We start from the raw sequence: 27,275 nt of genomic DNA, 5'->3' as shown, positions 1-27,275 counted from the left end.
AGCTGCTGTTTCCAATCCAGCTCCCCGCAAATGCACCTGGGAAAGCCCTTGCACCCACATGGGAGGCTCCTAGCTTCACCCTGGCCCGGCCTCGGGGTAGTGAACTAGTGAGACTTAGGTAGTCATTTGTTTAGGGTATGTAGACTAAACTGCTTCACTGGTCATTTCTTCAAGTGTAAGTTTCTCACTGTCTAACTTTGTATACTCAATCTGTATGAACCATAAAAGGGAAAATTTTCAAGTTATTGGGGAAGCTTCTCTGTTGACTAGAGGTGTAATTTTCCAACTGCTTATATACCAAACTACTCAGACATGTGTAATGATAGATTATCTAAGAATCTTGATATTTACTTTGTATCTTAAACCTATATGATTCAGAGTCCAAGTATGTAAATGGCCAAAAAGATCAGAAAAAAAAAATCCCAATAAATGTTTAGAATAGGGAAAGCAAGGAAGATAATCAAGCCCTGGAGGAAAAAGGACACATGCAAATATAAAAATGCATCCTTAAAGTTAAACCTGATTATAAAATGACACATTTTGGGGGGTGGAGGACCTTATTTGTTTAACAGACTACAGATCATTTTCAGCCCTAAATTCAAATTATGGCTATTATTATCAAACAAAAGCACTAAATATAACTCCCAGACAACAAGAAAAAAACAAATTCACTTTCCTAAGTTTTCAAATCAAAGATGACTAACAAAGCTTTATGCAGTGTTTCCACTATCCCCAACCAGATCTAAAGAGGAAAGAACTGAGGACAAAACACTTGCACCTGGCAAACAAATACCAAAATTGTAACAAAATCTTCAAGCTCCAAAATTTGTGAGGGAGGAAGCATTAAGACAGCAATGGAAATTATCAAATGCCATCAATGCTGTTCTATCAGCGTTTTCAGGAAAGTCACAAGTTTGGGAATACTGCCCATGATCAGCACATGCCCCACGGCTTATATACCATCCATTCCTCCAGAACCGCATCATAAACTTTTAACAATAAAATGACAACAGAGACTATCAGGTTGTAAATGTTTATATTTCTCTCACACACAATGCTGTATGCGACATTTACTAGTTTTAATATGTATCCATAGGATTAATACTCAAATGGAGTATAATGTGGAAAGTGCAGAACTAAAGAAATAAGTCTATCTGAAAACAAAAGCACACATTTTTTTAGGATTTAAAAATATTGCACATAATAAGGTTGCACAGAAATTACTGGCTGGTTTTACAAACAGAATGAGGTATTAGTCAATCTCTAGATAAAGACAAGTGCAAAGTAGAGGAACTACACACACACACAAAACACATAAATTCAAATTAAGACCTAGAATGCCAACAACTAAGAAAGAAATGTGAAAAGGTGTCTAAGTTGCCATGATTTCAACATTATAAAATCATTAGCCAGGGACCAAACACATGACTGTCTCTTGGCAATATTTCATAAGTTTGCAACTTTTCTCAGCCTAAATGACAACGAGCTATACAATCACTTACTTTACTTCAGTTTTACTATAGAAAGGCATGGTTCTGTGGTAAACAACAAACCTTCCCTTTCTAAAGCTTTCATTGGCAATTAACCAAGATACTGCTTTCCTTTGCTAACACAATTATACAGTCCCATGTATGTTTAGCAACTCACGTCACAGATGCTACAGAGCATGCAATTTAAAATTAGCAAAGGTTTCACTGCAAAAATCATTCAAGTTCACACAATTTAAATGTACAGTAACTCTCAAAGTTTAGTCTAATGTTATTAGGCAAACTCAATTCCTTTTTTTGGTAATAAAATTGGCCACATTAGTGAGCCCAAGAGTATGTAGAAAAAAAGGACCAGGCAGAACTCTTTTTAGAAAGAAACTTTCCTAATTAGTGAAATTAATAATTAGATTTTATCTACTGCTGAATGCTGAATTTGTCAAAAACAATTTAAATACATTTAACCACCATACCAAATTGCTTAAATTAAGTGAAATCATGCACTTGTCAAAAATAGTTCACAGAAAACTGCTTTGCCTCAAAGACACTGAGGAGGAGTCAACTAGTTGAATTTAATGAAAACAGAAAAAGAACAAACTACTGTCCTGAACAGTCAGTGTATGTGGTAACCATATTTCCTCTTCGTTGAGTGACAGTCCTGCAGTGCTTGCTAGATCCATGGAATCTATTTTCAGTCTGTACTGTGTGCTGATTTGTGGTGTCAAAGCCACTAAAAGAAAACATTTTCTCCATATCTTCAAACATGTCATCAAACAGTCCACCTCCGAAAGAAAACTCCTGGAAATGATGCCTTTGTCTACTGGAACCATCCTGGTGTGTCTGGAAGTGATTTTCAAAATGCTTCTTGGACTGAGTGTTTTGGTTTTGACCAAAAAAACTGAAGTCTTTAAATAAGTCATCAAAATTGAAGTTAAATGATTGCTCAAAAGGACTTCCACTACCTCTCTGTCCTTTACCATTAGTGAAAGCAGTGTGTCCAACTGTATCATACTCTTTTCGCCTATTAGCATCTGAGAGTGTTTCATAAGCTGAAAAAGATAAAAATGCTTTAGTAACTAAAATATTCAAAATTACATTTATTCAAACCTCTTCAAATAAGTGAATTCAAACCATAGGAAAGGATTTCACATCGTAAATAAAAGCAAAACGCTACATACATAAGATATTAAAATGAAAGTTATAAAATAAGTTAGGGACTTTGTCTTGTTGTCTGCTGTTATCAACAGTTAGCTCAATGCCACCTGTAGTTAAATACCCAACAAATAGTTGTTAAATAAAAGCTAGCACTGCTGCATATATTGCTATGTATGTGGGCAACAAATGGAATTCTTCAATCTTTGTATCATCTGTATAAAATCATTATTTTCTTAAAGAACTAAATCATCAAATGTAACCAATTAGTAGAATTTCAGATGTTTTACTTCCTTACTAGTTGAAGTAAATATTTAATTCCAGCTCCTTAGTTACCTACACCCATCAATTACTGAATGCTCTGGAAAAGCAGTTCGCTTTAGAACTAGTTCCAAGTGAAAATCTGTTTCATACTTTTCCTTCACAGACAAATGCAGCTGTGAAATGCAGATCAAATAAATAAAAAGTAATAAGGTGTTTGAGCATATTTTAATTGTTTTATATTTAATCTACATACTTAGTGTAACATGTGTTTCATATATTATTTGACAAGTATTTGGGGCAGCTAAAATTCCTTTCACATACAAAAAGCAATCTTTAAAATAATAGAACAAAATAACACATTTTTCAACATTTTTAGATCTGTATGTCAATAAAACTATTAATTATCAATTATTCACTCAGGCAAAAAAGTTATATTAAAAAAAAAAAACTCCAGAGAATCTCATTACATCTAAGTCCCACGTGCTCTCCATTTCCACAAAACCTTCAAATACATAGACACTTCTTAGCTATCATGTTATTACTACCTAATGCCTACAAGACCCCCGAGTCATTTACTTACCTTCTGCAATCTCTCTGAACTTTGCTTCAGCATCAGGACTCTTATTTTTGTCAGGGTGGTACTTCATGGCCAATTTGTGAAAGGCCTTCTTGATTTGGCGCTCTGATGCTGTCTTTGGCACACCTAAGATATCATAGTAGCTTTTCGAGGCCAGAATTAGTTCTGTTATCATCAAAATACAGATTGCAAAAGTGAAGACTGACTGGGGAGTAGCCATCTCTCAGATCCTAAAAAGGAAAAGAAAAAACTGGTTACCCGCGAAGCTAATCTTAATACTTTTTCCTTTAAAAAAAAGAATCTCCAGAATACAAAGTAAATATAATGTAGTATTAAAAAATTAAACTTAGTATCTTATACCTGTTCCTGTTACTTCATTTATATAGGCTTTGTAACTCTGAAGTCCACCTAATCTTTTGAGCAATCAGAATTTAGCCAAGAAAACTCTCTTGGCTTCAGCTTTTCAGTAACGCCCTGGCCATACATGAAGAAGGCATGGCATTCTGATATCTAATTTATCAAATTTTTATCAGTGAATATTGAAGATGCATCATATGGAAGAATTGTTAAAAAGGTAAAAGACCTAAACATTTTAAAGGGTTTCAATCTTCAAGAAGTCACTTTCTGAGAGGGTAATATTTAATTATCAAGGTAAATAACCCAAAATGTCTAAATGACTTTGCTCCTCCCCAAAAAAGCAACAATCCAGGCTTCACTCTATCAGGGAAGTTAAGCACTGCAAGCAGCGAATCTAAACAGCATAATACAGATACTGACAATATACGACAACACGTTCCCCCAAATGTTTAACAAAGATGCAGGGTTAGGCCAGTTCTGTTCAAAAGTCGTAATGAATAAAATTGAAGATTTCTGCTAAGGCTGTAAAAAAAAAAAAAAAATTGACAGTCGAGTATTTTAGGCTAAGTTTTTGTTGTTTTTTTTAAATTTTCTTTAACTTCTCAGAGATTAAAATACTCCCCTTACCTTGAAGCCACTCAAGGCGTTTTACCTTACATTTCACGGTCCTGTATCTACCCAATGACTTACGCGTCAAAGCCAGGTGGCTGTTTTTGAACGACGACTGTGCCACCAGGGCCCTTCCCTAATAACCTATGATGACACAACAAGGCTGACGAAAAGGCACTCTGGTGAGTGGAAACTGCCTGCCTTCCTCTCCTGGGGCCTCTCCCGAGCTCAATTAGCAGGTGCATTCCTTTTTGCCAGAGAGTTAGTCATCGTCACGGGGACCAAGTACAACCTCGGGTTTAAAGAACACGAACGGAGGGTGGCCGGCGGCCGGCCGGCCGGGACTAACACGGACACACAGGGGCACCTTGCTGTTTTGGGAAGCCCAAGGCGCCTTACACCGATCTCTCCCCCTAGGACGGATCGGCCAGCCAAGCGGCCGGGAGTGCCGGGCCCACCTTCGCCCCAAGGAGACCCACACCCGCCCGGTCCGTCCAGGGGCTGCCCGGAAGCCCTAGAAAGCTAGCCAGCAGAGCCCTAACACCAAACGCACTATTCTGTGCTTCGACCATCTCCTTTCTCTGCCTCCCGTCAAGAACACGCAAGCCGAAGCCCCGGTCTCCCCACCAAAAAAAAAAAAAAAAAAAAAACAGGCCAGGGCCCCGGGGACGCTCCAATCCCCCCCCCCCCCCAATTCCGCCGCGACCCCGGCCTCGTCCCTCACCCGCACCCTCCGACGGCCGCTGCTCTTCCACAGAGCGGAGGCGCAGGCGAAGCTGACCACCGGCTCCGCTCGGCTCCGGGGGGCCCAGCCCCTCACCGCGGCCTCCGCGACCTCCGGGAGCCGGCACCCTCCCCTCGGCCGCTGGCACCCGGGCCTCGCGCTCCCTCAGCCGCCGCGGCCGCGTCCTGTCGCTACCCGCTCCTCTCTGGCGGGCAGCCGTTGCTGGCGCCACCACCTCTGGAGAGGACCTACACGAAACGCTTCCTCATTGGCTCCTGCCTACCCACCTGACCGCGGCGCGCTACGCGCACGTGGAAAACTGTTGTTGCCGATCAGGCCGTGCGTCACTTCCTTCCCCGCCCCCAAGGGGCGGTGCTGAACCCTGACGGAAGTGAGTGGACCGTAGCGGCGACTTTCGCCTGACAGGGTCTCCGCGCAGGCGCAGTGGCTCGGCAGGCCTGGCCAGCAGGGGCTCCCTTGCCTTAGTCTCGGAGTGTGGGGTCGTGCCGCCCGCCCGGTCTCCCGGGTTCTCAGTCAGCCGAACGATGCCGCGCTACTGCGCTGCGGTTTGCTGCAAGAATCGCCGGGGACGGAACGATAAAGACCGGAAGCTGAGTTTTTACCCGTAAGTTGTCCCGGGAGCAGCGGCGTCCGCTCCGCCTTGGGGCCAAGGTCCCGTGGCCTGTGGCCGGGGTGCGGGTGTCTCCTGTGTGCTCGCCCAGCACAGGGAAGCCGTGTTTGCTGTGAGTGAGGAGCCGGTTGCAGTGGTTCCAGATCCTGGTGACACTGCTTTGTAGCTGAGGGCCCTGGGCGCTTCCGCTGTCACCCGTGAAGTGGGGCTGTCAGTAGCGCGTCAGTCATGCCTGGTGCGAGAGGCACCTGTGCGGGTCACGGGGCTGACACAGAGGAGAACGAACTGATTTTAAATATCTCGTTTCCTCTTTGGGGGTTAAACATAACTTATTCAGCTCTAACCCTGCTTCTTACTTTCTCCCAGTTTTCACCGGTTATTTTGTGAGAGTGACTAGACCCAAAGCCCTGATTCGTTAATGACAGTCAGCTGCTTCCATCCCTCTGCCGGCAGTACGTCCTGGGCTGTCTCTAGGGAAGATCTTGTCTAAGATGCAGAAGAGGTGTTGGCAGAGAAATATCTAAGCCAGGGTCCAGCTGATAGAGAAATGCTGCTATAATGGTGTCTTCTAGTCTGAGAAGGTTTGTAGCTGAAAACCACGTTGAAATTTGTTTAGCCCCATACTTCCCAGGTTTATTTGGCCGTGGATGTTCAAATTAATCATTGTTGTTTGCAACTTATTTCTGTTGTGCCTATATGCTAGGTTACCAAACTAGCCTTCTAATTGGATTGCATAGGCTTTTCAACAGTTTTTTTTAAAGAAGGAATGATAATAATTCTGAAGATGTTTGTCCTAAAAACGTGCATTTAGTGAAAGTAGAATTTATTTTAAAATTCCATATATAATCCCAAATTAAAAGTTGAAATAGTTTTATTCCCCTAACAGCACCAAACTTGGAGAAAACTGAAATTGCTCATGCTAACACTGTAGCAGGCTGTGGTATAAATCTGTATGGATTTGGGAATGTGGTAAATAGATACATGCATTGTCCAGTTTCACTGTGATTATCTTATGCTTGGGGGGGAGATTACATAAAACAGTGAAACAAAATTACCTAATTGAACCAATATAAAGATAGTAAGTTGTTACTAAACATTTTCCAGATGATTGACATGTTGAGAAAACCATGTAATCCAGTTAGAATGATGGTCACAGTATATATTTTTAATGGCTTGATAACTCAGCATATAGGTGCAATAGGAATAATTTTCAAATAGCATCCTTAAATGTGAACTTACATAAAAAATGAATTGTAAAGGGCATATTTACATCTTAGATGTAACAGGAGTTACACCTGTTAACTAGCAAAATTCAGGTCCTCCAAAAGGAAAATTAGTTTTGCCTTATAAATGCCTTTTCTGTTTATGCCTATCACCCTTACACAATAACATGTTTTCAAAACATGTTTGAATATTGTTTTTATGGCCATAGCTTCCAAAGGTAGATAATTGATTTTTTCCAGATAAGAATCTCTTGGTTAAAAATTATTACCTACAAAGTACCCAGAATATCCCTACCATTTTATAAAATTAACAAAACTTAGGAGGAAAAATCATGCTGCTCCAAAGTAAACAAAATGATTGGGAAGAGGGTGAGGGAGATATGTCATAGCTATCTTTTCCATGAGAAACTTTATATTCTTACTGTTTGTTAAAAAGCAGGAAGTTAATATGTAGTTTGTGTCTTGGACTATATTCTTGAAAAATCATCAAATTAAATAGAAACCACTGTCAACTGTTTAATATACTTCAGCTTACTGAAACTGGTGGGAAAGATTTGCTGTCACATTCTTCATTAATCTAGGTTGCCTACAAAACACATTGCAAAACATTAGAGACAATTGTGCATATGGGTTATCACCATGTAAGGAACAGAATACAGAGTGAGCCTTTCTCTTCCTTTTCTATTTATTTCATTTAAAGTATCTGAATCTGTCCTTTTTAAACATATTTCATTCTTTTCTTGCATAAGAGTTCCTCTTTCAGAACTTGAATTTTGGCCTTCCCACATTGCGTTTGAGTAGAATTGAGGCTGATGCCAGCATTTTCTTAATGGAATACTAGTAGTTTTGTGAGGGTTAGTTTTATTCAGCTACCCCATTTGTTTGAATTGACAGCTTCTTGTTTAAAAAGCATTAATATGTTGCAAGGCTTACGTGGCATATGAAGGAAATCACCCAGCACAAATGAGAAAGAAATAAAAAGTTATTGTTGTTTAAAATAGAAGTACTTCTATCAAGAAGACCTCTCAAAGTGATAGCATTTCAAAATATAGAAGTTTTCCTAGTTGTTTCTGAATAAGGAAATCAACCTTTTGTACTATAGCAGTCTTTTTCTTGAAAATGTCTGTTTTGTTACACAATCATTGTCCTATAGCAGTACTTTAGCATGTGTACCAAGTGAATGACTGTTATTGAATTTTTTGGTTTTGCTTCAAAATACAGCTAGCAAGTAAATCTAATTTAGAATAGTATTTGCTGAGTGTCAGGTGCACCTGTCAGCTCATTGAATCCTCACAAAAGCTCAGTGAGAAGGAAATTACCGTTATTGCTGTTTGACAGATGCTGAAACTTCCTCATAGGTAAGTCAAGTGGAAAGTCAGAGGTCACTTGGTTGTGAGGGGAGGGCTGGGGTTAGAGCCCCACCTGTCACCACTAGAGCTGTTGCTCCGCACTTCACACTGCACTGCCCCTCCTGGGGAAAGAGCTGTTCAGATCCAGCTGTTGAACAAAGCTGTATTTGACGTGTCCTGATGGGTGTGGATCTGAGAGTGCTGACTTTGAAGAATACCATTTTATAAGAACATTTATTCAGGATTAAATGACTGCCTTTAATTGCATCCACAGCTGATAAACTGCCAGTGACTTTGCACATTTTTTCTTCCCCATTCATAATAACCCTCTGGGATAGATAGGAGGACGATGACAACAGTGATGAGGCACACTTCCAGATGACGGAACAGTATCGGAGTGAGGTATATCACCCCAAATCAGTTATTTCTCTCGCTCCAAAGTCACTGTAATGCACAATTTTCTTTAATCAACATTATGGATATCTCAAATCAGTATTGCTGAAACTATTAGCAAATGATGATGGTTATGAATAGGAAAGAAAGCATATAATGGAAAATGTCTTCCAGGATCCCAGGGGGAGAAAAAAAAAAAAAAAGATGGAAAGAGTCTGGTGGGCAGCTTCATGGCACAGTGGATTAAGTCACTGCTTGTGATGCCAGCATCCCATATCAGAGTGCTACTTCAAGTCCTGACCATTCTGCTAACAGCCAGCATCCCATATCAGAGTGCTACTTCAAGTCCTGACCACTCTGCTTACAGCCAGCCTCCTGTTAATGCTCCTGGGAAGGCGACAGATGATACTCCAAGTGCTTGGGTTCCAGCCACCCATGTGGGAGACCTAGATGGAGCTCCAGGATCCCGACTTCAGCTTGGCATAGCCCTGGCTTTTGCAAAAAGGGCATTTGGGAAGTGAACAAGCAGGTGGAAGATCTCTCGCTTTCTCATCTGTCATTCTTTGCCTTTCAAATAAATAAGTATCTTTTAAAAATGGCAAATTCCTCTCCAAATGTGTTTTGCTAATACTGCAAGTCAAATGGTGTGCTGTTTGTAATTTAAGGCAGTATTAAGATTCAAACTCCTTTTTAAAAAATTATATGTTTAAAAGGTAGAGTGACAGGGGGAGGTGGGAAAGAGAGGAAAGGAGGGGAGAGACAGGCTACCATCTGCTGTCTTTCTAGGTGGGTTAGCAAAAAGGTGAATTGGAAACTGAGAGTGGGGACTAGAACCAGCACACCAGTATGGAATGAGGTGTCCCAAGGAACAGCTTAACCTGCTGTACCTTGGGAATTTGTAGTTCATAAAAAGCTCTTTCCTAGTTCTAGACAAACTACAATAATATAAAAGTAGAACATAATTCATAGAAAACATTAAAAGATTTTTACCCTTGGTAGGATAAAACACATACAATTCACTTGAAGGGACATTGAATTATATTTACAAGCAATTCGCAGACAGTAGCCACGGCTGTGTATCGTTTCTTAGTCCTCTTATTGCAGAGAGAATGTGGTAGTTTTCATGAAGATTTTCTGTTTTGGTAGAGATGATTGCCTTGCTTTTGCAGCACTTGATGTGTAAGTTACCTAAATGTGTAGTCCTAGCATCTGACAGATTGTAAAAATACAACAAAGTTTTCATCTTCATTCTTTTTTATTTTTTAATTTTAGGTTTCCTTTACATGACAAAGACAGACTTGAAAAGTGGTTAAAGAATATGAAACGAGATTCGTGGGTTCCCAGTAAATACCAGTTCCTGTGTAGTGACCACTTTACCCCAGACTCTCTTGACATCAGATGGGGTATTCGATATCTGAAACAGACTGCAGTTCCAACAATATTTTCCTTGCCGGAAGACAACGAGGTATTGGAGTGGGGATGGGGGACCCTAACGTTCGAGCCAGGTTGCAAATTGCAGAGTGGCAGGTGATCAGGTAGAGAAGAGAAATTGAGAAGGAAAGATAACTATTTAAAAAGGAACACTAATTTGTGCTTTTATGTAAAGTGATTTTTTTAAAAAAACTAAACTGTCATGAAGTACAGTTTAAGAAAAGCAAAAGATACAACATATAAACTTTATTAACTTATTTATTTATTAACTTTTTTCTGGTCTTTTGAAGAATCTGAAATGTTTCACATATTGAATAGGCTTCATGCTCTTTTAAGAAAAAACTTTAAGGTATATTAAAGTTGTTATATACTTAAAACATTTTGTTAACTGAGAGTTTGCTTGGCCAGTATACTACTAAAGTTATAGTTAAATAGCACTAACTAGTAAGAAAATAAGTCTATAAGGAAACCTTTTTTAGAATTTGAAAATATTATTTTCTAGGGAAAAGATCCTTTCAAAAAAAAATCTCAGAAAAAAAAATTAGAAAATGAGAAGGAAGTATACCTAAAGGCCAAGTCGGAAGAATCCTTTGCATCAAATGTGGCAAACAAAAATATCGACACAGGTATGCTGCCTAAACGTGCAGAACTGCTTGATTCATTTGCCTTGGTCACACCAGCTCCAAAAACAGGAACCATACAAAATAACTTACCAACTTTTAATCTAGTTAAACAAGATACTGAAAATCCAGAATCTACCTTGGAAACATCAGTTAACCAGAATACAGATATAGGTGGTTTTCACACATCTTTTGAGAATCTAAATTCTACAATTATTACTTTGACAACTTCAAATTCAGAAGGTATTCAGCAGCCTTTGGAAACCCAAGAGGTCCTTGAAATAACTACCAATCATCTTGCTAATCCAACCCTCATAAATAATTCCATGGAAATTAAATCACAGGAAAGTCCATTCTTACTCAGTACAATTAATCAAACAGTTGAAGAATTAAACACAAATAAAGAATCTGTTATTGCCATTTTTGTACCCACAGAAAATTCTAAACTTGCAGTTAATTCTTTTACACCTGCCCAAAAAGAAATGGAAATGGAAGACGTAGATATTGAGGACTCCTTATATAAAGATGTAGACTATGGGACAGAAGTTTTACAAATTGAGCATTCCTACTGCAGACAAGACATGAATAAGGAACACCTTTGGCAGAAAGTCTCTAAGCTACATTCAAAGATAACTCTTCTTGAGCTACAAGAGCAACAAATGTTAGGAAGATTGAAATCTTTAGAAGCTCTTATAAGGCAGCTAAAACAGGAAAACTGGCTATCTGAAGAAAATGTCAAGATTATAGAAAACCACTTCACAACATACGAAGTTACTATGATATAAAGAGGCTTAAAGCTATGACTTGTATATAAGCTTTTTCCAGCCAAACCAGAAGTTATATGCAAAGTGCACTTTTTCCTGTATAAATTCTAATACTGATGAAGCAGTGAAAGTCTTCTGATATTATAAATGGAATCTTATTCTTGTAATGCTCATTTTTGAGAAAAAGAGTTGCTGTGCTGGATGAAAAAAGTTTTTTTTATCACTTGATGGTTTTTCCGAATTAAAGATAAAATACAGTGAATAAATGTAATAGTCATGGCTGGCACTGTGACGTAGTGGGTAAAGCCGCTGCCTGCAATGCTGGAATCCCATATGGGCACCGGTTCGAGACCTGGCTGCTCTACTTTCGATCCAGCTCTCTTCTATGGCCTGGGAAAGCAGTAGAAGATGGCCCAAGTGCTTGGGCCCCTGCATCCACATGGCAGACCTGGAAGAAGCGCCTGGCTTCAGAGTGACGCAGCTCCGGCCATTGCAGCCATCTGGGGAGTGAACCAGTGGATGAAAGACCTCTCTTTCTCTCTCTGCCTCTGCATCTCTGTAACTCTGCCTTTAATACATCTTTTAAAAAAAAAAAAATGATAACAGTCATAAAGAGAGAACAAAGAGCCAAGAGTAGAAGTCAGGTATGGGAATTGGTCCTGGTTCTACAATAGTATGACTTGGGTAAGTTACTTCTCAAGCTTGAGTGTCAGTCCCTGAACAGTAAAATAATAGATCTGTTAATAGCCTATTTCTTTATAGTTCCTTCCCTTACTATTAAGATACATTTATCAGATTTTCTATAATATAAACTAATATTGTAGATAATAGAGCTTGATTAAGTGTTGGAATCCCCTCAATATTTATTGAATCTGTGTTTTTGACTTTTGGCTAAAATTATAAATCTGTAATATAATGGATAATACTACTTTTATAATTTTATGTTAGTTGAACTAAGGAGCCACCCATTAGCTCAGTTCTTAGGAGAGATACTAAACTTGAAAGAATATTGTATTTCAGTACCTTGTAAGTTACTGACTATTATAATACATAGTCATTTAAAATTGTAACAACATCCTGTATTTATGGTTATATTTATAAGCCAAAAATTTTAATGAAGTTGGTTAAAAAATATGTTTTTTAGAATTCATAGTTTGTTTCTTGATAGGTATACCTTTTTAAGTGTCTGCTATCTCATTTCAAATTCCAGAATAATAGAGTAATAATTAATACTGTATCTCCCCACTTATATATAATTCATTAAAATTCACAAGCAAGAAATTTTAGATAAGTGATAAGGACTATAGGGGGAGAGTGGTAATGTTTATATAAATAAAACTACTGCTTATAGGCATACAACTTAAGAAAAAGGAATGTAATAGCAAACTTTGTTGTGAAAACACAGTCTTTGACAGATTATATGTTTCCTGAAAATTGGCCATAAATGTAATTAATTGTGTTACTGCCAGTGGTGTTAAGCAAGTTCCTTTCAGTCTGATTCTTAGTTTTCTCATCTGTTAACTAGAAATACTGTTATCTGTCTTGAAGGATGATTTTGAGAATTTAATAAGGTAACATGGTTTGAAAATAGGAGGTGCTCAATAAATATTGTCTCTGATTAGTATATTAGAGAAAATAATATACTAATTAACTGCATGATGGTTTTTCTTTTTACTAGATTTCATTTGGCTTCTTCAGGCTAATAAAATTAATTATATGAAAGTTTACTAGCTAATTATAAAAAGATTAGAGGTGTCTATTAGGTGATCATTGGGAGAACAAAAATTTTTAACATATGTGCAGATAATTAGTAGAGTTAATATAATATTTTTAAGTATTCCCATGTTGGATTTTGCTAATACTTAAATAATATAGACAAAAGTAACTCACAATAAAGTAGTGATATTTCAAGTCAGTTTTCAACAGTGTACATCATAATTTTGTTTGCTTATAGATTCCTCAGAAATGTATCTATGTATCTAGTTGTTTCTTTAAAATTAATTATAGGTATTTAAGGTGTGTTCATGGCTTATCTATATTCAGTTGAAGATGTTCTCAAGCTAACCCAGTTAGCTTTCAATTATATTTTCAGGATCTGGCCAACTTTATTTCTTACCTGGACCATTACAGTAGCCTGTAAGCTAATGCTGCTTATATTTTCAATTTTTAATCTTCATTTCATCCTGGACTCTGCTGTCAGCTTCTTATCTAAACTATAATTCTAACTATATCACCCACTCACCACTTAATTTCCTATCTCAAAATACTCTCTAGTATCTATAAAATAAATCCAAACTTGTTACCATTATGTATTTGCATGGGTTTAAAAAATTATTGCACCAAAATATGTTTATTTTTTAAATTCTATTTTCCATAAACTTTTGAATTATCCTTGTATGATTCTCTGTGATTCTGTTCATCCCATGTTTTAACCATACCAGATTTCTCAGCATTTCCCAAATATAACAGGTATTTGCCTCTGGTTTTCTTTCATAAATTCAACCAGCCTATAAAAATTGTATTTCAACTTCGGTGGAATTTCATTTTTTTTTTGTTTTCTAGTCACAGTTGTTTTCTTTATAACACTAGAACAGCGTTTACCTTACGTTTTTAATGTCATGATTCTATCTGTGACTGCCTTTTCAATTAGATTGTAAGCTTTCTGGAAGAATGTTCCTGTAAGCTCTTCTGCAGTATGACCTTGCTGTCCTGGGTCAACAGGTGGAGTTATTTCCTCTCCCTTATTCTGGGAAGGTTCTGTGATGATTTTGAAAGGTAGAATACTGCAAAAGTGACACTGCCAATTCCAAATTCAGCCCTTAGTAGACCTTTGAAACACTCCCATTTCCAAATCTAGGTGCCATGTGAGACATGTGATTACCACAAGTTCATGCAACAAAGGCCCATGCCATGTGGAGCAGTTCTGAAGAATGTGACATTTGAGTGAAAAAGCCGTGTTGGAAACTGAGCCTCCAGTCACAGCTTCTCAAGATGGCATGAAATGCATTAGAGACAACCAACTAGCTGAGCTCTCCTCAGATTCCTTAATGATGAAATTGTGAACAGAGTAAAATATTTGCTTTAAGCCAAAAATATTGGGCAGGATCATGAGTAATGAATAACCAACAACCTCTTTCTCCATTCGCCTCTGTCCTTCCTGTGCTGCTGTGAACCATAGTAGCCATTCTACAAAATCTCAGCAGTATTATGCATCCCTGTGTTAATCTCACTTCCCTGAAGCCCGTTCCTGGTTGAACTCAAGGGCTTTTTTTGTTCCTAGATCAGAGCAACTAGCTGGAGAAAATGACACAAATGAGCAGACTTCATTCTAAATTCATGAACACAAACCTCAAATGACCCACAAGTATATCTTTAGTAAGTTCATAATTCCATTCTAAGTTCTCCTTCACATTCCTCTCCTGCTCCTCCCTTGTATTTGCCCAGGCTGAGGATCTCATCACATGCTTCATTGAGAAAATCCACAGTTATCAAAACCCCTGATTATGGACTGGATTGTGCACTTATAATCATGTAAGAAAGGCTAATGAGATCATGAGGGTGAGGCTCTGATACAGGATTAGTGTCTATGCCAGAGAACTGCCCTTTCCTCCCTGTGAGGACATAGCAAGAAGGCAACCATCTCTAAGTCAGGAGAACTGTCACCTTTAACCTGACTGTGCCGGCAGCCTGATCTCACATATCCACCTCTCGAAGTGTGACACAACAAACCTCTGTTTAAGCCACCACCCAGTCTGTGATATTTTGTTAGGGCAGCCTTAGCTGACTAAAACACCCTTGTAATCCAAAACAGAATTGTTAAGATGATAAATCTATATGCATCAACATGAATAAATCTAAGTTGAGAAAGATTTGATAATAGTATACTACTTAATTTAAAAATTTAAATGCATAAAATAATAACTAATGTTTTAAATATATATGTATGTATGTATTTTTTCATGCATAGTTAGAAAATAGATGAGACACCATTTGGCTTAATGGTTAAGAAACTGCTTGAGATGTCCATATCATATCAGGTTTCCTAGGTTTGAATCCCAGCTTTACACCCAGTTCCAGCTTCCTGCTCATACACTTCATGGGAGGTAGCAGATGATTGTTCAAATAATTGCGTCTAACACATACCTGAGAGACACTGGGATTGAGGTCCTGGCTCCTGGCTTTGCCCAGTCTCAGCTATTACAGGCATTTGGGGAGTGAACTAGCAAATGAGGTATCTCCCGTTCTCTCTCTATCCAACCTTTCAAATAAGTAAAAAAGTAAATAAAAAATATATGAACACTGATTTTACGATCATGATGACCTTTAAGGAGGCAAGAAGGTGAATTAGGATACAGATTTTGTTTCTTTTAAAAAGAAAAATGAGGTAGCTGAATAAAAATGTTAAGACCTATTTATGCACCTGGTTTATTAACCTGTGTTTAAAATATTTCAAAGTTTGAAAATTACATAAATGATTAAAATGAAAGGGTATGTTAGCCTTATGAAATTTAATTCTAGGAGTCATTATGTACAAACTTCATTCTTACAGTTGGTTATGATTCTTCTCTATTTTAAGACCCCTTAGGAGAAAGGGTTGAATGGAGGGAGATTACACTTAAATAATTAATTTGAAATCAATAAGCTTACATTTTAGAAGAATTATACCTCCCTCCCCAAAGATGTCCACAGGCTGAGCTCTAGGATCTATGTCTTACCTTACATGGCAAAAGATAGTCTACAGATATAATTAAGATGGAAGAGTATGGTGCATTGTGTGATTGTGTGGATGGACCCAGTGTAAGAGTCCTTAAAAGTATAGAACCTTTTCCAGATGCAATGCAAGGACTCAAGATTGTTGCACGTTGTAGGGATGGCAGTAGGAGATCCCATCTAAGGCACACGGGTACCCTCTAAAAGCTGGAAACAGCTCTCATTTTATAGCCAAGAAGAAGGTCTCAGTACTATAACCGCAAGGAAATGAATGCTGCCAACAATCTAAATAAGCAGAAAACAGAGCCTCTCAGAAGGAACACAGTGTACCAACACTGATTTTGGTCTAGTGAGAGCCTTACCCAACTTACCTACAGAACAAACATTGGTTTGTTAAGCCACTAATTTTGTAGTAACTGTTAATTACAGCAGTATGAGAGTAATACAGGTACTTAATCTGTGATTCACCTTTGTTTCATTCTCAAGTTTTTCCCCCACATACCTTTACAGAGTACATCCCACCTTAGCCTGTTTGATTTACTGAAGACTCAGCTTCCTTATTGAAATACAAATAGTGCTGTAATCACCGGCTCACTAGGCTAATCCTCCGCCTTGTGGCGCCGGCACACCGGGTTCTAGTCCCTGTCGGGGCACCGATCCTGTCCCGGTTGCCCCTCTTCCAGGCCAGCTCTCTGCTGTGGCCAGGGAGTACAGTGGAAGATGGCCCAAGTTCTTGGGCCCTGCACCTGCATGGGAGACCAGGAGAAGCACCTGGCTCCTGCCATCGGATCAGCGTGGTGCGCCGGCCGCAACGCGCCAACCGCGGCGGCCATTGGAGGGTGAACCAACGGCAAAAAGGAAGACCTCTCTCTCTCTCTCTCTCTCTCCCTACTGTCCACTCTGCCTGTCAAAAAAAAAAAAAATACAAATAGTGCTGTAATCAGAGGTTGTATATATTGAATGTCATATATGCAGTTGTGCTTTGCAAACTATAAAAGGTTATAGAAATTTCAACCATTAATACTACTACTTAATTACTATTTAATTTGCTTTTGGTAGTGGTCTTATGCTAAAAAACAAAAATTGTATTCTTATGCCTATGTTCATTCATTTAAGCCTAAATATATGCAAACTTCAAAATGTGTCACTGTCCTCAGAGTGAAAAAAAATTGTCATTTCTCATTAATTATTTGTTTCTGTGAAAACCCATAACCATGATCCACATTGGGGATTGCCTGGTGAAACTGAGTTTGTCATCTGAGGTAAAATAGGCCACAGATTTACTCCTACAGCACACATCCTGAAACTGAAAGATTGCCTGGTTTATGGAAGAAGAAAGTCTAAGGATCAGCATTGTGGCCCAGCAGGTTAAGCCTCCCCTTGTAATGTTGGCATCCCATATCAGAATTCTGGTTCATGTTGCAGCTATTGTGCTTTGGATCCAGCTTCTTGCTAAAGCATCTGCCACCCATCTACAAGAGCTGGATGGAGTTCCAGGCTCCTGGCTTTGGCCTGGCCCAGCCCCAGCCACTGGGACCATTTGGGAAGTGAGTCAGTGGATGGAAGATTTTCTGTCTGTCTTTCACTGTGTGTCAATCTATTTGTCAAATAATTCCTTTTTTAAAAGATTTATTTATTAGAAAGGCAGAGTTACAGAGAGGCAGAGGCAATGAGAGAGGGAGATGTCCTCCACCTGCTGGTTCACTCCCCAAATGGCCAAAACAGCTAGAGCTGAGCCAGCCCGAAGCCAGGAGCTTCTGATGTGTTTCCCATACGGGTACAGGGCCCAAAGGACTTGGGCCATCTTCTACTGCTTTCCCAGGCCATAGCAGAGAGCTGGGTCACAAGTGGAGTTGCCGGGACTTGAACCGGTGCCCATATGGGATGCTGGCACTGTAGGCAGCATCTTACCTGCTACACCGCAGCGCCAACCCCATATAGAAATCTTTTGGCCGGCGCTGTGGCTCAATAGGCTAATCCTCCACCTGCTGCGCTGGAACACTGGGTTCTAGTCCCTGTCGGGGCGCTGGATTCTGTCCCAGTTGCTCCTCTTCCAGTCCAGCTCTGTGCTGTGGCCCAGGAGTGCAGTGGAGGGTGGCCCAAGTCCTTGGGCCCTGCACCCTATGGGAAACCAGGAGGAAGCACCTGGCTCCTGGCTTCAGATCAGCGCCGTGTGCTGGCCGCAGCGTGCCGGCCGCAGTGGCCACTGAGGGGTGAACCAACGGAAAAAGGAAGACCTTTCTCTCTGTCTCTCTCTCTCACTGTCCACTCTGCCTGTCAAAAAAAAATCTTTTTAAAATGTCTAGGAATTTTTGAACTTCGTAAGAATTACAGTGATCATTCCTCAGTATCTGTAGGAAAGGAAATACGTGTGGGTGAGAAGGGTAGATGAAAAAGGAAGGCTGTGTGAAAGTGAAGGAGGGAGGGTGGGTGAGTGGATGGCTAGGTAGATATATAAATGTAGAGAATTTAAATTTCTCTTTTCTGACTACTGCTTTCCTATATAGTAGCCAGGACTTAAGATTATGAACAAGAATGTGAGGATTCTTTCACAGTCTCCTCAACATCCAGGAGCTGATGAGGAAATCCTCCCTGTGAACTGAGAGTCTGGATTCCTCACCCCCTTCTCAGCAAATAAGAGACCCTCATTGCTAAAGGAGTCTCATCGGGTATTGGATGTCAAGAACTAAGTTGGTGTTTTGATGTGCTCATCTACAAATCAAATTGGGGCAATAAAGAAGGTAATACTATGGAATGTTCTCCCCTAATTTAGACTCTGTTCCTGAATTCCTTCTCACCACCACCAATGAACCTGCCTAAGGTTTCAGTTAGTGACCAAAGCAGCTCTGAAATAGTACAGGAGGGAATTTTGAATTCGAGCTGTTTTCATTGCAAAGGATAGAAACTCAGTGCAACTCCAGAAAGGTTTTCAAAAGAGAGCAGAATTGAGGCCTGCGCCGTGGCTCACTTGGCTAATCCTCCGCCTACAGCGCCAGCGCCCCGGGTTCTAGTCCTGGTTGCTCCTCTTCCAGTCCAACTCTCTGCTGTGGCCCGGGAGGGCAGTGGAGGATGGTCCAAGTGCTTGGGCCCTGCACCCGCATGGGAGACCAGGAGGAAGTACCCAGCACAGCGCTGGCCGTAGCGGCCATTAGGGGAATGAACCAACAGAAGGAAGACCTTTCTCTCTGTTCTCTCTGTCTCTCTCTTACTGTCTACAACTCTCTCTCTGTCTCTCTCTCTCTCTCATTGTCTAACTCTGGCCAAAAAAACAAAAACGAGAATTGAATTGCTCTAAGAAGGGTCTTCCAAGATTCCAAAAATGAGTTGCACCACAGATCTGCCTTTGGTGATTGGCACTGAAAGCCATCTGAAACATCCTGACAACAACCTCCTGAATGGCACCTGTTCCTTGCTTTCTTAGCCAAACCTTATAAACTTGGTTTACAAACTGGCCTCCTAAGCTCCTCCACATCATGAGCACCTTTGTGACCCACTATTAATGAGTTGACTCATTCAGTTTTTCAATTCCAAATTCCCAAAGTGATCTAGTTGACCTGGGTTGTATTTTTAAGCCAGTGGTACTCTAGCAAACCTGTGAATTGACTTCCCTTTTGTCAAGTCTCATGAGCTGCAGTTGAAGGCACTGAGAAGGGTGGGAAAGGGGTACAGAATGAAGTCTAGGCTACCTCATTAAAACTTTTAGTAATATCCCTTTGAGAAAGAGGCTGTTGAGTGGACAGGCAGAACTGACTGTTCTGTTCAGCAGTAAAATGTGAACCAAATGAAAATGGCATTTTTATACACAATTGTTTGCTTTTCAGGCAGGTTTCTCTAGCTTCATGCCTTTCCTTGATCCTTTAGCAGCCCACTAAGCCTCTTCTCTATTCCCAAAGAAACTAAGAATCAGGTAGTACTGGACAGGATAACTTACAACCTTGTAAAAGTGACGGTAGTTTGGAAGATAATATAATGAACTAAGTAGTTTTAATATGAATTATTTATAAATGTAAATACACTATAGTTATTGGAGTTATTCCCATCATTAAATGAATAAATAACCTGGGGATATCTATATTATACATATTTAATATGTTAATAAAAGAAACTAAAGTATTAGTCTCACTTAATACACAGTCAATTTCAGAGAAACCTTAAGGACAAGGAACAATTCATCCTTAACCTGTAAGCAATACATCAATGATTTGTTCCAAGGTGACAAGGTTTAGATTTTTAATAGCTTCCCTGTGGCATATAAACAAATAGTGTGTGGTATCTGATTAAATATGGTGTCCCTGTGTTCTGCTGCATCACTAGTGGATTTATTCATGTATTCGCTCTCTTCCTAAATTCTACATCTGGACAATGGGAAAATATTTTCTTATATTTTCATACTAGAGAGAATATATTCTCTTAATAGACATTCTATTCCTGATTCCCATTCTCTTTGGCCCTCTCTGCCTCCCTCAACACCCTTATACCAACAGCCTCCAGGCTACTCTGGGTCCCAGAGTCTTTGGCATTGTGATGACTGTACCTCACATATCTGTGCTGTTACTTTTATTGAAGTGTTAGTTTTCCCATCTGCATTGTGATACAGTTTAGCATTTTTGTCAGTATTGGATATGAGGACTTGATTGTATACATTCCAATAATGGAAAGTTGATGAATATTTCACGACAGAAACTGGAACTGATGTGTTGTAATGTATATGAGGTACATTTTAAATGTTCTTATATATGTTTAACTGCTTATATTTTAATTTAATTTAGCATAAATGAGCAAATATCTTATATTGGTTTAACTCAACATACCCCCCTTATTTCGCTTACTTTAAAATATTAGTGAAAATATTAAAATTATTTTTATTGCCTGACAACTACACAAAGATGCTATATTAGTATATACATTTTACATGCTTCTGTATGTTTGAAAAAGACTACATTGGTTAATATTTAATATAAATAATAATTATTTTTAAATGCCTAAAATTAAAAGTTGCCCTTAATAAGATGGAAAAATTACATTAATTAATAAAGTGCATTTTTTGTTTGCAAATGATATAATTCTGCAAATATATATATATAAAGATTCCACCGGAAGACTATTGGAATGAATAAATTTAAATAAATTAGTAAAGTTTCAGGATGCAACATGAAGATCAGTGGTATTTTTATGGCTTGTTGAAAAGGAAATCATGAAAGTAACCCTCCCTTCACACTAACTACAAAAACAATAAAATACCTGGAATAAATTTAACCAAGAAAGCAAAAGGCCTCCACAATGAAAATTACAAAACACTTATGTGAAAATTGAAGACATAAATGGATTGGAGGAATTAATACTGTTAAAATGACCATATTACCCAAAGCAATTTGCAGATTCAATGCACTGTCCTTCAAAATATCAATGACATTCTTCACAGTGATAGAAAAAAAATCCTAAGTTTCATATGGAAAATACCCACCAAAACAAAAGTAATCTTGGACCTAAATAACAAAGCTAGAGGTATCACAATACCTGATTTAAAACATAATATAGAGTCATAGTAACCAAAACAGCGTGGTACTGACATAAAAACAGGCTCATAAAGAAATGGAAAAAAAGAAATTCCCAAAATAAACCTAGACATCTACAGCCAATTGTTTTCTGTCAAGAGCACCAAAAACATACATTAGAGAAAGGGCTACTTCAATAAATGGTTCTGGGGAACTGGATATCCAAATGCAGAAGCTTGAAACTTGACCCTACTTCTCACCTTATACAAAAATCAGCTCAAAATGGATCAGAGACCCACATACAAAACCTGAAACAATGAAACTACAGAAGAAACTTCGGGGAAACACTACAAGATATCAGTATAGGCAATGATTTTATCGACAATGGAATAAAATAAATAGACTAAGTAAATTATATGAATATAAGAAGTTTCTTTGCAGCAAAGGAAACAACTAACAGAGTGAAGGGACAAACTACAGAATGGGAAAAAATAGTTTGAAACTACTCATCTGGCAAATGATTCAGAATATTTAAGGAACTCGAACAAAAAAATCAAATTTTGAATTGGCAAATGAGCTAAATATATCTCAAAAGAAATATGAATGGTCAACAAATATATGAAAATGGTCAGTATCATTAGTCATCAGGGAAATGCAATCAAAACCATGATGAGATAATATCTCACCCTTGATTGAATGGCTATTCTTAAAAAGACAAATACCAAATGCTGGTGAGGATGTGGAAAGGGGGAACTCATCCACTGTTGGTGGAAATACAAAAACAGCCATCATGGAGAATAGTATGGGAGTTCCTCAAAAAACTAAAACCTATAATATAATCTAGCTATTTTGGGTCTGTGTATATATATCCAAAGCAAATGAAATCAACATACCAAAGAGATACCTGCACACCCATGTTCATTGCAGCATAACTAACAATAGTGATACAGAATCAACCTAGGTACCCATCAGTGGATGAATGGGTAAAGAAAATGTGGTCTACATGTATGATAGACTGTTATTCAGTCACAAAGAAAATTGAAATCCTGTTATTTGCAGAAAAGTTGATGGAACTGGAAGATATCATATTAGTGAAATAAACCAGGTACAGAAAAATAGATACCACATATTGTTTCTCATATATGGAAGTTAAAAAAATCTAAAAATAATGAATATGAGAAGTATGGAAAAGATAGAGGCAGACTGATAAATGGACAGCAAAACAGAAGTAATAGGTTCTAGAATTCTATAGCACAGAACTACAGTTCACATAAAAACTTACATATTTTATGAAGAACTGGAAGAGAGAATCCTAAAGGCTCCAAACATAAATAAGGAGCTAGAAATGCTAACTAACATGATCTGCTCAGGAAATAAATGTATTCAAATACCACACTGTACCTGATAAATATGTGAAGTTATTATGTGTTAATAAAAAAAATGTATAAAACTTTTGTGGAATGTAAAAACAGTACATTAAAATTATAGAATAAGTGGATTTTTTTCAAGATGTGCTGGCTGAGGGTGAAGGTGGTTTTTGTCCTTTTAAGGACAAAAAAGTCATTTTTAAATGACTTCGGGGCCGGCGCTGTGGTGGAGCGGGTTAAAGCCCTGGCTGAAGCACCAGCATCCCATATGGGCACTGGTTCTAGTCCTGGCTGCTCCTCTTCTGATCCAGCTCTCTGCTATGGCCTGGGAGGACAGTGGAGATGGCCTGGGTCCTTGGGCCCCTGTACCCAGGTGGGAGACCCGGAAGAAGCTCCTGGCTCCTGGCTTCAGATTGGCGCAGCTCCGGCCGTTGCAGCCATCTGGGGAGTGAACCAGAGGATGGAAGACCTCTCTGTCTCTACCTCTCTCTGTAACTCTTTCAAATAAATAAAATAAATCTTTTTAAAAATGACTTCAATATGATTATATTCATCATAGGCATTAACATGTATGTTGTTTTTTCCTTTGAATGAAGATATTAAAACTGTTATTTGTAGAGAATCAATAAGATGGGTAGCTAATTAGCATACTAACACTCTAGCCTAGGTAGACATGCCTTTAACAGTGTGAAGCCAACTTTACAGATACCAATAATCAAGTAGGTCTGTAATAAAACATTCTAAGGGATGAGTGACTGTGTATATGGATTATAAGTAAAAATAAAACCTGAAAAGTTTATGGAGTAAAAATGAGATGGAATTGGATCACATTACAGATCTAGAGTAATGAGTAGAAAGCAGCTTTTTAAAAGATCTTTCTACTTCTCTTTGTCTTGATTGAAACAACTAAAAAGTAAAAAGGAAAGTGGGCAGAGGGAGGACATACATATATCATCTGGAGCAGACTGTAGCAACCAAGAGTGAGCAAGTTAGGTATGGACATAAAGAGAAAAAGAATTGATATCTGTGAATCACAGATGAAAAAGTGACAGTACATTTCAGGGAAATATAACAGGATGGGTAGGTGGATGAATGGATGGATAGGTGATGCAGATAAATGAGGTTTATTTAAAGATCTAAATACCATGTGACACTGGAATTGCTTTCCAGAGTAATTTCTTTCCTCTCTGGGTTTTATTAATGTAAAAATTTTTGACATAATAAAGTATGACCAGTTCCCATGATAGTTTTGGCAGTATTTCTAATCTAATTTCTCCAGATAGAAATTGGCCTTCCCTTGCTTTGCTTTGCCTTGCCTAGAGTGAGTCTGCATTAAATTTAATGCCACATCTGTCAGTTATGTCAGGGCTCCCACACTATATTTGTATGTCTTTTGTCATGCCTCTCACTCTCAACCCCACATATCTTCCACTCTACTGATCAGTAAAAATTTCCAATCCTTTTTTGCATGCATGAATATTCAAGATTTTATTAAGAGAAATGCACATAAGGGCCCTATTAAACACAGATCACATACTAGCTTAGTCCATTTGTGCTGGTATAATTAAATACCTGATAATAATTAATGAAGAACAGAAATTTGTTTCCTTGCCATTCAGGAGCCTGAGATCAAAGCACAGGCATATCTGATGACGGTCTTCTAGCTGTGTCTTCATGTGGAGAAAGAATGAAGGAGAACTTGATCTCACAAGCCCCTTTATGGCAGTATTAATCTATGAAAGCAGAGTCTACTTGATCTAAATAGCTTCCCAAAAGGCCCCACCTCCCAGCACAGTTGCAATTGGGATCGTATTTCCAAACATGCATTTTGGAGGGCACATAGCATGGCTCAGCATAATTAAGAGGAAAGGGCAACCAAGAGGAAACAGATAATGTAGGAATAGCAAACGTTAAGGAAAAGAACTCAACTATACTTAATGTTCTTAGCAAACAGAGACTATATTGTATCCCTGAAAACAAAAATAAGACACTTCTTAGTAAAGGATTATTATAAAAAAAAAAAAAAAAGCTCTCGTAACTTAAAATACAATATTAAAAATGAGAAACTAGTAAAAGATTAAAGTTAAAGGAATCTCCTAAAAAGTAGGGCCAAAATACAAAGAGATGGAAAGGAAGAGATCCAAATCATACAAGTCCAGTGTAATGGGTCGAATTGTGTCCCCCTCAAAATTCATAGTTGAAGTTCTAGCCCCTGGACCTCAGAATATTATTGTATTTGGAGATAGGGCTTTTAGAGAGATGATTAAGTTCAATGAAACCATTGTAATCCAGTTAATCCAGTTGGTGTCCTTACTGTAGAAGGAAACGTACACACACAGAGACACCAGGCATGTGGAAGCACAGGGCAAAGACAGAGGACATGGTGAAAAGGCAGGTACTGTGAAAAATGTTTTAGAAATCTCTCCTGGCACAGAGGGCGGGAGGCCTCGGGAGACCCAAAACAAGGCAACACCTTGATCCTACACTTCAGAGAACAGGATAATAAGCTTCTGTTATTCAAGCCACCCAGTCTATGGTATTTTGTTGTGACTGCTCTAGAAAGCTAATACATCAGGAGGCTCAATATCCAAAGCATAGTAGGTGTTTTTAGAGTTGGGATAGAACAAATAGCACAAAGGAAATAGTAAAAGAAATAATGTAAGAAAATTGTCTAGAATTCAATTTGTTTCCAAATAGAATAACCCATTTGTGCCAAAAAACAATGAATGAAAAATGTACTCTCCCAGACACGTTATTTTTTTAAAAAAGATTTATTTATTTATTTGAAAGAGTTACACGGGGCGGGGGGGGGGGGGGGGGGTCTTCCTTCTGCTGGTTGGTTCACTCCCCAAATGCCCACAGTGGCCAGAGCTGCACTGATCTGAAGCCAGGAGCCAGGATCTTTCTCCAGGTCTCCCACACAGGTGCAAGGGCCCAAGACTTGGGCCATCTTCCACTGCTTTCCCAGGCCATAGCAGAGAGCTGGATCGAAAGTGAAGCAGCCAGGACTTGAACCAGCGCCCATGTGGGATGCTGACACTACAGGCAGCAGCTTTGCCATGGCGCCAGCCTTGACACGTTATTTTTAAAAATCAGAACATGAGACACATAAAAAAATCTTACAGACTCTCAGCACAAAGGAGAAAAAAAATCACAAGGGATCTAGAATAGAATGGCTTCAAACTTCTTAAGGGCTACACTAGAAGAAGGAAGACAAGAGCTGAATTATTTAAAATTCCAAGGGAGAAATGTTTCCAATGTAGAATTCTATATACCAAGTTCTCAAAATACTGCTTCCTCTGGACTCTAAGGAATCTACAAAAAACACACCTGTTTCAGTAAACACAGCTTTTTTTTTCAGTAAGCACGGAGCTCTTTACATATTTTCATAATTTTACATATTTACATAATTTCAGTAAAATTAAAAAAAAATCAGGAGTGGGGCCAGCAGTGTGGCATAGCAGGTAAAGCAGCTGCCTGCAATGCCAGCATCCCATATGGGCAACAGTTCATGTCCCAGCTGCTCCACTTTCAATCCATCTCCCTGCTAACAGCCTGGGAAAAGCAGCAAAACGTGACTCAGGTACTTGGGCTCCTGCCACCCAGGTGGGAGACCTCAATGAAGTTCTTGGCTTCTTGCTTTGGCCTGGCCCAGTGCTGGCCATTGTGGACATCTGAGGAGTAAACCAGCTGATGGAAGATCTCTATCTGGCTGCCCTCTCTGTAACTCTGACTTTCAAAATAAATAAATCTTTTTAAAAAGGACGGTTTATCTTCTGAGATGAATTTCCAGTTGAGTGTTTATCATAGAATTTTTTTAGAGATAGAAATAGGAATAAAATCATTCATATTAAGAAAGAATCAAAAGAAACCCAAGGTGATTGTGAAAGGAGGACCTTGAATAATAGTTGGACTACTGCCCTTGAGAGCCACCAGCGTAGATAGGAATAGAGTTCTTTAAGACAATGAAATTAATAAAAAATAAAAATAACCAATGTATTGAAGATCTTTTTTTGTTGTTGTTTTGTTTTTTGACAGGCAGAGTGGACAGTGAGAGAAAGAGACAGAAAGGTCTTCCTTTGCCGTTGGTTCACCCTTCAATGGCCGCCGCGGCTGGCGTGCTGC

The 27,275-nt window shown here is 38.8% G+C and overlaps 2 protein-coding genes across 5 annotated transcripts; one reads left to right on the top strand and one right to left on the bottom strand.

Moving 5' to 3' along the window:
* Positions 1-1,019: 1,019 nt before the first annotated feature.
* DNAJB9 (DnaJ heat shock protein family (Hsp40) member B9) lies at positions 1,020-5,393 on the bottom strand. 2 transcript variants are annotated; one of them, XM_062177165.1, is made up of 3 exons: positions 5,174-5,393; positions 3,481-3,707; positions 1,020-2,533 (listed from the first exon to the last, which is right to left on the bottom strand). In XM_062177165.1, exons 2-3 carry the CDS (start codon positions 3,695-3,697, stop codon positions 2,082-2,084), a joined length of 669 nt encoding a protein of 222 aa, XP_062033149.1. In that variant the 5' UTR covers positions 3,698-3,707; positions 5,174-5,393; the 3' UTR covers positions 1,020-2,081. The 2 variants fall into 2 exon arrangements, with proteins under 2 accessions (XP_062033149.1, XP_062033064.1); XM_062177080.1 differs by having other exon boundaries at positions 5,168-5,392.
* A 197-nt stretch (positions 5,394-5,590) lies between these two features.
* Positions 5,591-23,591, top strand: THAP5 (THAP domain containing 5). 3 transcript variants are annotated; one of them, XM_062176961.1, is made up of 4 exons: positions 5,732-5,792; positions 8,645-8,772; positions 10,036-10,228; positions 10,697-23,591. In XM_062176961.1, the coding sequence occupies exons 3-4, from the start codon at positions 10,082-10,084 to the stop codon at positions 11,597-11,599; spliced, it is 1,050 nt and encodes a 349-aa protein (XP_062032945.1). In that variant the 5' UTR covers positions 5,732-5,792; positions 8,645-8,772; positions 10,036-10,081; the 3' UTR covers positions 11,600-23,591. The 3 variants fall into 3 exon arrangements, with proteins under 3 accessions (XP_062032773.1, XP_062032945.1, XP_062032859.1); XM_062176789.1 differs by lacking the exon at positions 8,645-8,772 and having other exon boundaries at positions 5,591-5,792; XM_062176875.1 differs by lacking the exons at positions 5,732-5,792; positions 8,645-8,772 and adding an exon at positions 6,180-6,379.
* The last annotated feature ends 3,684 nt before the right edge of the window (positions 23,592-27,275 follow it).

Source organism: Lepus europaeus, chromosome 1 (assembly GCF_033115175.1).
Source record: "Lepus europaeus isolate LE1 chromosome 1, mLepTim1.pri, whole genome shotgun sequence".
Classification (NCBI taxonomy): domain Eukaryota; kingdom Metazoa; phylum Chordata; class Mammalia; order Lagomorpha; family Leporidae; genus Lepus; species Lepus europaeus.
Note: the sequence above shows the minus strand (reverse complement) of the source record. Positions and strands in the feature narration are given on the sequence as shown.